We start from the raw sequence: 12,326 nt of genomic DNA, 5'->3' as shown, positions 1-12,326 counted from the left end.
TCTGTCTCCCTCCCTCCCTCTCCCTCTCTCTCTCTCTCTCTCTCTCTCTCTCTCTCTCTCTCTCTCTCTCTCTCTCTGTATCTCTCTGTTACCTGTCTTTCCATCCATCCATCCCCATATATGTCCACATTGTATCTCTGTTGCTAAACACCGTGTCAGACACTGGTCACACATGGTTACTTGGGTCTTCAAGGTTTCATTTTAGGTGTAAACGACATACATCAATTCTCTGTTATTTCCACAGGCTGAAGTCCCATATGTCCTAGCTGTATATAAAGAAACAGGCTGCAGAGCCAGGAGTGACATTCTGGTGTGAAAACAGTCTGACTCTGGGGGCTCCTTGGGATGCAGAGTCTGAGTTCACAGCTTTTGGGGCTGGCAGTCTTAGTCACATTAACCTCTTTAATTCTTATGATTTGAATCAGATGTGTGGTTTGAACACTGCCAGGGCCACTCAACATACCTCTTAGTTCAACCTGCTTCCAAGAACCAACCACTTCCTCTATCTTTTTCTTCAGCTCAGGCTCACCTCTGTCAGTCTTTCCTTATTTTACCAGCTTTGTTATTGATGACGTCTCCAGATCAGTCATTGTCAGCTAAAGCAGGTGGCATCAGAGTGAGTGTAGCAAGCCAGTATCAGACAAGTCTCCGCTTACCTCCGCACACTCTGAGGATGCTGTGCAGCCTGTCTGAAGAATGGCTGGCTGTACTGTAAGACAGCTAACAATGCTCGTTTCATGGATGAGAATTATATATATATATATATATATATATATATATATATATATATATATATATATATATATATATATATATATAATGTATCTTCTTCCTTTCTGTGTTAAAATAGAAATAGTCCTGTATGCTAATGTTGTTTGGATTTTCTCATGTCCATTAGGGGCTTTCTTTTTGCACACTTCTTCATAGTTTTACATTATCATAATTTCCTGAAAATCAATGCTGAAGCACTCTCAAGACTTTCAGTCCGGCCAGGTAGAATGGTACACATTTGTTGTCTCAACACTTCTTTGGAAGGAGAGCAAGCTTTTCTTAAGTCATGAGCAGCCCGGTCCACACAATGAATTGCAGGTCAGCAAGGGCTACTAGGTGAGACCTTGCCTCAAAAATAAAAAGGTCTATGTCCATTTCTAGCCATGTCATTCTGCTTCTTACATGGCATACTTGCATAAAAATAAGTACCATGTCTTTCACTGATTTTTATTAATATTTAATTGATTAATATAGTTGAATGTAAAGTATTCTTAATTAATTAAATTGCATTAAAATAACTACCTAAATTACATTAAAATAACATTTAATCGGTATTCATATCAAGATAATTTTAATGTGGATGAGTTTTCAAATAGTGTAAATCTTTTATGCAGATTTAAAAGCCAATAGTATTTCTAAATACTTAAACAACTATTAATCTAATTAATCAAAAATCTAATTACAAAAATTAAGAAATTGAATTTCTTAAGTCAATTTTCATACACTTTTCAAGCATTGTGAAACAGAAAAAAAATACAGCATTCATGACAGCAGACTATATACCAAGTATCATGACTAATCAACACTATTTAAAAAGCCTCAATATTGTATTCACCCCCTTCCCTCTATAGATATAAATATATGTATATGTGTCATTCACTGACCACTACAGTGCTGGGCCCTCACCTCACCTGTGTCAAATCCCCTCTTCTGTTGGATTATCCCTAATTCCTCACCAGATCCCCAGCATCTGCTTCCTTCCTCCTGCCCTCGGGCTCAGACGCTCCTCGCTTCCTGTAAACACAGAGTACTGGACCTTTCCAGGAAACCTTCCCAAGGCAATAGGAACTAAGCCATTCTGGAGCCTTTAGGGCCAGCCTGTAGGTAAAATCTACAGCACAGAATCCAGATAGCAAGTGAAGGGGCCAGAAGCCAGTTCACACCAAGTTCTAAAGCCTACCCTGAAGCAGACTGTCCTTTGTAGAATCCTGCTTAGAATTTTCTTCCATTTGTGATCAAGGGCTTCATTTACCAACCCTCCCACCACAGCCAGGTTCTGTTCTGTGGTTCTGTGGGCCTTGAATATTCCCCGGGAAGGACACAGTTCCAAGAAGAGCCTCCTAGAAGTGTACCTGAACATTGTGTTCTCTTTTATAACTCCTGAGCATTGTAAGTGCTTCTTCAGATTTGTAATGATTTGTGTCTCTCTGTTGGATTTTAATGATTATAATGATCCCAATGAAGTCAGGAATTATGTGCATATTTTTAGGCTTCTGTGTGTCCAGTCTAGCACACTGCCTGGCACATGGAATATGATTAATGAATTTTCTTCCAATAGAAGCATAGTCTAAAGGTGAGTGAGCACCTAGTGCATACTTAGGAATTGAGCTTTAAGTGCTACTGAGGGGGTGAGAAACCTGTTTTAGAATTGTCCTTTGCAAACAGACATTCACCTTGAGGCACACACAGGTACAAAATGAGCACAAGATGATATTTTCACGTGTGTACAGGGTAGATTTGAGGAAAGTTGATGGCCAAGGCAGGGAGGGACAATTCTGAGGGAATATGTAAGTTAAAGGAATAGGATTCCCTCACCTGTAGGATGAGGCGTTCAAACTGGATTATTTGCTATGAGTGTAGAATTCATTGCAGTTGTTAAAAGCTGTCCCTATAATATGAGACTCACCACTAGCTTGTTCCATTAGGTATGACAGAGACATCTGAAGTCTAGGTGGGGAAAATACACTTCTTGTATTTTCCTGTACATAGGGGTGCATTAAGTGGGTGAGTGGTATTTTCTTTTAGGAATAAGTTCCTCCAGCAGAGACAGAGAACATCTACCTCCAGTGGCCCAGAATACCCAGCTGCGGGTTACTCAGTCTATCAGTGCCCAAGATGCTGAGTTCTGGAAATCAGCAGTCAAAATTCCATGGTTAAATAAATGATACATCATCTTTATTAAATAAAAGCAAATCATCTACATAGATACAATAATTTGTTTATTGTCCAGAAGTGATCTCAACCTCTCCATGTGACAAAGTACAAGCTAAGCCGTGCTCCTGAATGCCTGTGAGCACTGGAGGCTGACTGGTGAGGTCTGTAGCTTCTATTTCACTCTGCCATTGCACACACTGGGGACGAACTACTTCAGTTCACAAAGACTCGGATGGAGAACTGTCAACTTCAGTTAAAACACACCAGCTCTTCCTTGAGTCTCTTCTAACAATTAAACCAAGTGTTACTCTTCAATACATGGGTCACTTTCTTTGCATTGGGGTCAAACTCCAACTGTGAAGATCCACTGAAGAAATAGAAAAACCCTGCATGGAAAGACAAGAGGAAATGTGAACTACATTCTTCTAAGTAGAAACTTGGGAAGATTAAAAACCTTAGTAAGAGATAAGTGGAAAAGAGAATCAGGGATGTTACTTAGTAGTAGGATACTTGCCTACAGTGTCCAAAGTTGTGTGTTCAAACTCTTGCCTAGAGTGTTTTAAGTCCTGAGTTTACACCCTTGCCTGGAGTGTTCTAAATCCTGGGTTCAGACCCTTGCCTAGAGTTTTCTAAGTCTTGGGTTCAAAGCTTTGCCTAGAGTGTTCAAAGTCCTGGGTTCACACCCTTGCTCATCTGAGAAAACAACAACAAAACAGTACAGAATGTCTCTGTAGTTTTAGTCTGTGCCAGGGACAATGTCAAGCATTTAACAAAACTGCTATTTTTATAAACTTGGTTAGGCAAGAGCTCTGTGAAGTAAGTCTATCTAGTTCCATCTTTCTGACAAACCAGATGAAGTTTAGGCAGATGCAAATATTTGTCTCAATAGACTTGCCAGGGAGGGAAGGAGATAGCATTGAGTCTGTACTTCCAATTAGGGAAAAAATGCTGCTTGTCTGAAACTATGGTTTATTTTCTTTCTTCCCAGTCCCCCTTCTCCCCAAAGGCTATTTCTGGCTCTAGAGAAACAGTGACTTTTGATCACCATGGTTTCTCCCTCTCTGCAGATGTGGCCCTCAGTGTCAATAAAGATCACTCTTGCATAGGAAAAAATTCTTTTAGGCTTTGATGCATGGAAAGATGAGTGTTTATAGGGAATCAATGTTGTCAGTGATTTACTGAGTCAGGAAAGACAGGGACAGTCGACGACTGAATAGTGGAAACAGATGGAGTTGAGAAGGTCAGCCAGCCTTAAACCAGGTCCCGCCACTGATGGCAGCTTCCTAATAACATGGATAAGAAAGGCAACAGCTCACAATGTGAGGAAGTGACTTGTCAGCACTTTGGGCTTCTACACATGCATACAATAGAAGAGTTGTGTCAATCAATCCCTTTCATGAGTCAGAACAGCTCACCTGAATGAGAACTGTAATTGCCACAAAAGCAAACACGCTGAAATTCTTGGAAGAGAGGAGAGTACTGATTTTTTAAATCTGTTATTAGAAATTATTTAATCCTTTTCCATCTTCTCATACTACAGAGCATTTCAAGGGTCCCATTGTCAACACAGTAAGTGTCTTCTTACCAAATGCTGCGAAGGCAGCATCCACATTTGAGTCAACACCTGGAAAGTCCTCAGCTATTATCCTGGGAAATCCTGGCTCCATGGATTGTTTCTTCTCATCAAATCTGCACAAAATGAGAGAAGTGAAGCTCAGCAGTGTATGGAGGGCATGTTCCCTAAACTTGTAAGCCATGTGGAATTCTAGTAACCTTTCCAAGTTCTGCAATGCATGAAGGGCATGCTCCCCAAATTTGTGAGTCATGTAGAATTCTAGTAACCTTTCCAAATTCTGCACATAAATGTCAAGATTATTTAGCATCATGTGTTTTTAATAAGGTAAAACTTAGCTCTTAAAAACATAGCTGCACTGGGACCAGAACAACAGTCTACTACAGCAATACTGTTTGTTACTGTTTTTCTTAAGACTGGACAAAAGACTCCTCATCTTTCAACCAGAAGGGCATGATTGTGTGAATATACAACTGTGTATACATGCATATGCATATAGTGCACACACACACACATATATGTGTGGATTGAGTTACTGGTCAGAAATACAATTTCCATGACTACAGAGTGCCTTAGTGGTTAAGAGCTCTTTCCCATGACGGGAGTTCACCGCACCATCCATAGTCAGGTGACTTACAAATGCCTGTAACTCCAGCATCAGAGGATATGAACCCCTCTTCTGGCCTCTGTGGGCACCTGTATACCTATGTACACACTCTCTCACAGATATATCCTCATGAATAGAAATGGAATGTTTGGGGCTGGAGTGATGGCTCAGCTGTTAAGAGCACCATCTACTTTTACAAAGGCCCCAGGTTAGGTCCCCAGTACTCACATGGTGGCTTACAACCATCTGTAACTCCAATTCCAGAGGAATGCTATACACATTTCTGCCTCCAAGGGCACTGTGTGAATGTAGTGCACATGTGAGAGCACACACACACACACACACACACACACACACACACACACACAACTACTCATATACATAAAATAATAAAACAAATTTTAAAAGTTGAATATTAAAAATGAAAAAATATACTTTCCAGTTCACCACCATAAGTAGGCTGTCTGTCCTTTCCTATCCTGTACATTGAAGTTTTCTATGGAAGCCCCTGAGGAAAAGGGACTGAATGAAAAGCAAGACACAGTAAGTGTGGTTTTGACCAATGGTCTGCCTTGTTGTCTCAACATCTGGACTGATGGCCTAGGAATTAGTAGTGAGCCTGGAAGGAGTCCTGAGTGGAAACCATGAAACTGGTGTCTCATCTCTAGCCAGGCAGAGGTTCTCAGTGTGTGAGCTCAGCTGAAGTCCTTGAGAGGAAGACGAGACCCAGGCACAAGGAGACAAGGGAAAGGAACAGTAAATTACGAGGAAGTAAAGACTTGATGTTCAGAAAGAAAGACTTCATGAAGGTGCAGGAGTTAAGCTTGAAATGTGTGCAGGATTGAGCAGGTAGAGAAGAGAAGGAGGCCTACAGAGTGGGGAGGGGGGGGGGAGACACATGCTCTAAATAGGAACACTTCAGAAATGCCTGTTGGAAGATGCTCCTATGTTTCAAAGCGGTTCCCACAGCTGTCAAAGTCCCTGTCCTCACCCAGAGAGGAGAGTGTGGATAAGGGTGAGGTGGAAGTGTTTCCTCAGAGGGAGAATGCAATTCTCAAGTTTGTCTCTACACAAAACCATCCTCACAGCATCTCACCTCCAGTATTTGTCCTCTACAAAGAAGTATGTCTTCTTCTTCACCTTATCAGAAACTGCAGCATCGATCTTCCCAACAGTTTCAGGGAGACCCAAAGTATGGATACTTTTAGGATAACCTGCTTGCTCTTCATGACCTCGGACAGCCCAGAACTGATTTCCTATGCAGAAACCAAACAACAGAACACCAGTCATGTTAAAAGTCCAGTGACTGTGCCTTGAATTTTGGAAATGCATTCTTAGCACTGTCTTTACATGGTGAATAGCTTTAGGGTTTAGCTCAATGATGAGCATTCAACAAACGCTTGGTGGAAGTAACAAAGGAAGGGAGTTCTCAACCTGGACAATGCATCTCCCTGAGTTCACTTTCTAACCATAAATAAAATTTTGGTTTTATGTGTTTCCTTATCATCTTTGGCTATTTTTTAATTACACTGAATTTGACATAAGAAAGCCAAGCAAGTCCTGTTCACGTTTGATTCACTAAGTTAAAGCAATGCTGTGGAATAATCACCTTTAAAAATGAAAACAGTGTCTCTGTTAGTAACCTCATATGCAGCATCCATGCTGGAAGGAAGGGATGGCCAAAATGAAGAGATCAAATAAAAGCCAGGCTCGGGGCTCCTCAAAGATTTTCGCCAAAAATGCCTAAAATTAGATGTAAAAGAAAAAAAGGGTGTCAGTCAGAAACCAGCCTTTCATCTCTAATGTGTCATCCCTGTTCCAGTTCACCCAACATTCTCCATCCTCCAGGCTGGATGAGCAAAATACAGGAATGTCATTACAGGGAAAATCAATCAATCTCTCTCTCTCTCTCTCTCTCTCTCTCTCTCTCTCTCTCTCTCTCTCTCCTCTCTCTCTCCCCTTCTCTCTCTCCCCCCTCTGTCTCTCTCTCTCCCCCCTCTCTCCCCCCTCCATCTCCCTCTCTCTGTCCCTGTCTCCCCCCTCTGTCTCCCTCTCTTTGTCCCTGTCTCCCCACTCTGTCTCCCTCTCTCTGTCCCTGTCTCCCCCCCTCTGTCTCCCTCTCTCTGTCCCTGTCCCCCCTCTCTCCCCCTGTCTCCCTCTCTCTGTCCCTGTCTCCTCTCTCTGTCCCTGTCTCCCCCTCTCTGTCTCCCTCTCTCTGTCCCTGTCTCCCCCCTCTGTCCCTGTCCCCCCCTCTACTCAAAGAAAGACTGCAACAGACCTCCTGTCATAGATTTCCAGACGTTTGTGAAAGCCAAGTCCTCCACTAATTAATTAGTTCAGCATAAGCTTTAACTACATGCAATACACATGACACAGTGTGTAATTAGTAATTAAAGTATCATCCACAATTCCCAAAAAGATAGACAGAGAGTGAGTGAGTGTGTGTGTGTGTGTGTGTGTGTGTGTGTGTGTATGCATGCACATACATTCACACACCTGCATGAGTGTAATGTATAAATATATTCTTGTACATTCACAGAAAAATAATGTAGGATACACAGAGATCTTGAAGTAGGGTATGTTGGCACAGCCTGGAATCCCAGAACTTGGAAAGAGGCAAGAACGTGACAACTTCCAGCCAGTCTGGGCCTCTCAGAATATCCAGACTATGTATAGAGGGATCTTGGGATGAAAACTTTCCAGCTCCCTTTCATGCAGAATGAATTCCCAGTAAGCGAACTGATAAAACATGATGCTTCTCCTGATATTGTTTTGAAAGAAAGTAAAGAGAAAACTGACTCTGAAGTTCATTTCTACCCTCTAAAGAGCAGTCTGTCCCTAGGATATTTGGGAACAAAAACCTTAGTGACAAGAATCAAACCATCTGGCTTCCAAAAGGAACTTGACGATTTTAGAAACATGTGGAAAGGTCAGTGCTAGACCCAAAAGATTTCAGGTCCCAGAGTTTGTCTTTAAAATGTGTGTGTGTATATATATATATATAGTTTTCCTGCTTATTGCCCTTTCTAAGCATTTTTCATCAAAAATAGGTAGCAATTTAGGGCTCTTGGTCTGACCTGTCTTTGAAAAACAAGAATTCTCCTCGAAGGGTGGTGACTGCATCAAAGGACAAAGTGGGACTGCACATCAGTGACTCAGGTTCTGGAGAGCTGGATGTGGTGGGTACCACAGGGACATGAGGGGATGCTGGCAGAGGTCCTAAAGGGAACAGATTAAGGGAGGCAGAGTTAGGAGAAATGTGGCCTACTTGTTAATTCTGTGTTTCCCAAACACCCTCAACATCTCTGAATTTAATTACAGATACTTATCTGGTATACAGCAGCCACAAGGACTCCCTTATCCTGTTTTACTCACCATAGAGGGACTGAATTCCTTCTACATCATCTTGAGAGAGACGAAAGTGGGCCAGGTCTGTGGAGGACTTGTAGACTGGGTACATCAAGGCTTTAGTGTTGGCTGAGTGAAAGAGACCCAGGGAGTGGCCAAGTTCATGAGCAGCAACCAGGAATAAGTTGGTACCTATGGGAGAAAACATAAGTAATAATTCCTTATCCTTAGTTATATCTACAACATAAAGACTAGCTGAAACCATAAGTAATAGTTGCTTATCCTTAACTACATCTACATCATATAGGATATCTAGGCACAGTGTTTATTTACTTCCTGAAAACACACAGGCTTGCACTCACCTTGTTTGCTGTCTCATTGAATAATGGACCCATCATTCTCAGCAGGAAAACAAGTGAATTTTGAAAGTCGTGCTGGAGATCAGTCAAGTACGCAGACTCACTCAGAAATCCCTCTCTTGGCCTCCAATTGCCTGGCAGCAGCTCCCAGTCACTACTTATTACTTAGTATGTCAGAGCTCTCTTTTCTTTTGTCCATGAAAAGTAAAACTGCTCCAGCATGGAGTTAGCATTTGACAACTTCCGTATCAGTCAGCTCATGTCAGGGGATTCTCATCTCATTCTAAAACCCATACATAACTCTAATCCTGTACTTTCCATTGGATTTTGCCTACATCATTTTATGGTTTCATCATCTGGTGAGAGAGATGTCGTAGGGTTTGTAAAATTGGTTTTAAACCAAGTAGCATGCCTGAGTATTTGTCATAAATGAGATCTCGGACTCTTAACTGTATTCAGGTTCTTCTCGTTATAATTATATGGAGCGGTCCTTCAGGGCTGAAGTTGGGATGTGAGGAGATTATGACTGGCATAACTTTTGTAAATATTACCTGTGGATGTTGTAGACCTGAGGGGACTCATTTTAAATAAGGGTCTTCTGGGAGGGGAGAATGCTAATTCTCTAACATATGAATTTTATTCAGTGAAAAAGTTAGATTTGCATTTTCTACAGATATCAGTTTATATTTTCATTATGAATCCCAGTTCAATCTCAAAAGTAACACATTATTTCAGGAAAGTTTTTGAAAACTTAATCCCCAAAGTTATGAACTAAGAGGCCTTCTCTCTGTACAGTTTGGTCCTTGTACTTCAGAGATAGTCATTTTCTTTCAGAAATTGATAAAAATTCATCTTAACCACAAGTCACAAAAATGTGAGCTTAGTAAGACCAACCAAACAAAAACTCCTCAGATTTCTGAAGTTTAATTTTGGTTTCTGGTTTAAAAAGTAAAGAGGGGAAATTCCCAGAGCCAATGTACTACCCTATGCTGTTGCTTGAATATCTACAATTTTATAGCATTAGGAAGTTTTTATAATAGTAGTCTGTAGATTACACAAGATCCACAACTATTAAAAATTTAGTGATTCCCCCCATTACTGAACATAGATTCTTTTCTCATCCTGATAAGAGTTTCTCCTCCTTCTACTCCTCCCAGTACCCCTATGTCCCCTCACAGCCAGATCCACTTCCTTTCTGTCTCTCATTGGAAGAGAACAGGCTTCTAAGAGACAACAAACAAAACAAAATACATAAGATAAAACAAACCCATCACATATTGATATATTTTATATTGTGCTTATTAAGAAAATGAATGCTTTTTAGGCATCTAAAAATACACTAAGCTGTTATTAAAATGAAAAATGTATTCCATTGGAATCCAGAACACATTCTAGCATTAGTGCAGCTGATTATGAAAATTTCCCTAAATATGAAAAGAAATGAAACCAAGTCATGCTGAGAGGTGGGGCACTAACCTGTCGTGTCCTCTGTCCACTGCTCATCATCATCAAAGTGAGCATCTCCATTAATCCCCAGCCCGGGTGCATATGCATGAGCCAAGACTATTCCAGGCCCATCAAAAGGGACGAAGTCCCCATGTTCTGAAGGGAAAAGGTATATATGTAACTGTAACAATTGGTAATTAGGACCTCTTTGTAACATTTTTCAGTAAAATACTACTGAGCAATGTGTATTTCAGGCAGTTCTTGCGCCTTTACCTCCAACTGCGAAGGAGATCATGATGTCAGCCTCTCCTTCAGAGAGCCTGGAGAAGGTGAGCGGGGTCACCTCCTCCCAGACTTTCAGCGCTTTCTCAATGGCAGAATCCACACTCTCTTCTGGTAAATCTGGTGTATAATTCACAATCCTGGATGAGAGGAATGGAAGAAGGTAATGTGTGCTGCTGTGATGCCTCTGACACAGTGTTAACACTCAGTGAAAACAGGACCCGTTACCTGTAGGTGAGGTGGGTTTTCCTCCACTTTGGTGACCCTGGAAAGGTAGTGAAGCCACCAACGTCGGGGACGCCACACCTGGGTTTCAGCATCACATCCATAGTGCTGGAGTCCAGCTTCCCTGTCATCTCCAGCCCGAGGAACTTCTGCATTTCTTGGATTTTTTTGACCACAGGACTACTGTCCATTTTCCTAATGAACTGCTTTCCATCTTTTGCAAGGCCATAGTAGTTTTCTAAGTATTTCTAATGGAATAAATATGACTTTTAAGTCACAATTCTGATTTTTTTAGTTATTGCTATTTATAGTAAATGTGTATAGTCATATACCTTCTTTATTTCATCCATCCATCCCTCCATCCATTCATTCATTCATGACAGGGTTTCAATATCTAACCAAGGAACTCCTTGAATTCATGATCCTGGAATTATAGGCTCGCACCAAGCACAGCAATGGCTTTACTTTTCTTAGTCTTTGACCTATTTTTCTAGTTTGCTGAAACTGTAAGCATAATACTTCATTTAATTAGTCAGCAGTAGCCATTCCTTGCTTTCTTTTTGGAACACAGTGTCTTTGTTGCCATTAAAGCAATGAAAGTGGGGAGGAAATCTCTAAGTATTGAGTGCAGAGAAAACCAAAGGGAACAAATAAGCACTTGTGAGAATCTTTGCCTGTTTGGCCTAATTTTATTTAATTTCCTCAATTTTCCACTTTTCACAGAATTTGGCTTACTAGGGAAAACTTTGTCAGGCCTCTCATATACTAACACTGTAAGTATTCTTCTAAACTACACTGGACTCAGACTCTGAGGGATGGTCCAAAGCAACACACAGGTTACTGTCATGCTGCCTTCCCTTGTCGCTGCTCCTGCTGTGTGACCTGAAAGTGTCACACAATGCCAATGGCCTTTGTCTCTTATCTTATACAAAAAGGAGAATCCCATGATGCTGAGACCCTCCATTGTAGAACCACTCCTACACATGCAGTCAGAACCAGTCTACGGAATGCAAAGCTGTGCCCTGCCAAAGAGCCCGAGGTCATTTCCACTGCTTACCTGAAGAAGCTCCATGCCGGTGTCTTTATCCCTTGCCCTGCTGTGCAGTGGATAGGACGAGCACAGCGCTGCACACAGCCACAGCAGGACCGGGAGATGCTTCATCACCATTGGCTTTCCTGGTCTGTGCTGCCTTCGCTGTGTTCTCTGCCCACCTCCTTTTATGTCCACCCTCCGGAGCCCAACTTTTATAGAGATCTCCTGCAAACTGACTCATCATTGCTCCCACCCAATGGGACTGTTTCCAACAACAAAAATCAAAGTAGGGTGATACAACCTTCTTCACCAAGTTCTCTGAATCTTCTGAATTTTGCAAGTCAAAACAGTGATTAATCTCCAGGAAATGCTTCCTGCCTGGCAGGAGAGAAAACTGGGGCTTTTTTTATTTATTTTATTTTATTGTTTAATTTGGAAAACTTAACTATAGTTCAGATGCCATAATTGTGACTCGGATAGAAGTGGACTACCTCAGTAAAAAGTCAAGATGTGTAGAACTTTTAGAAG

At 41.4% G+C, this 12,326-nt stretch overlaps 1 protein-coding gene across 1 annotated transcript; it reads right to left on the bottom strand.

Annotated features, from left to right (window-relative positions):
• Positions 1 to 3,210: 3,210 nt before the first annotated feature.
• On the bottom strand, positions 3,211 to 11,933 carry LOC118587831 (stromelysin-1). The gene is made up of 10 exons (XM_036193927.1): positions 11,823 to 11,933; positions 10,769 to 11,013; positions 10,532 to 10,680; positions 10,289 to 10,414; positions 8,481 to 8,645; positions 8,183 to 8,324; positions 6,715 to 6,848; positions 6,202 to 6,361; positions 4,511 to 4,614; positions 3,211 to 3,311 (listed from the first exon to the last, which is right to left on the bottom strand). The coding sequence occupies exons 1-10, from the start codon at positions 11,931 to 11,933 to the stop codon at positions 3,211 to 3,213; spliced, it is 1,437 nt and encodes a 478-aa protein (XP_036049820.1).
• Between the last annotated feature and the right edge of the window lie 393 nt (positions 11,934 to 12,326).

The sequence above is a fragment of the Onychomys torridus genome, chromosome 7, assembly GCF_903995425.1.
Source record: "Onychomys torridus chromosome 7, mOncTor1.1, whole genome shotgun sequence".
Taxonomy (NCBI): Eukaryota; Metazoa; Chordata; class Mammalia; order Rodentia; family Cricetidae; genus Onychomys; species Onychomys torridus.
This window is presented reverse-complemented; position numbering and strand designations above follow the sequence as displayed.

Bases quoted from the DNA above. Each gene is read 5' to 3' on its own strand.
- LOC118587831 (XM_036193927.1), bottom strand. From the start codon at position 11,933: ATGGTGATGAAGCATCTCCCGGTCCTGCTGTGGCTGTGTGCAGCGCTG. The intron at 11,014-11,822 runs GTAAGCAGTGGA...TTATTCCATTAG, and splicing joins CCGGCATGGAGCTTCTTCAG to AAATACTTAGAAAACTACTA. The intron at 6,849-8,182 runs GTCAGACCAAGA...ATCTAATTTTAG, and splicing joins TTCTTGTTTTTCAAAGACAG to GCATTTTTGGCGAAAATCTT.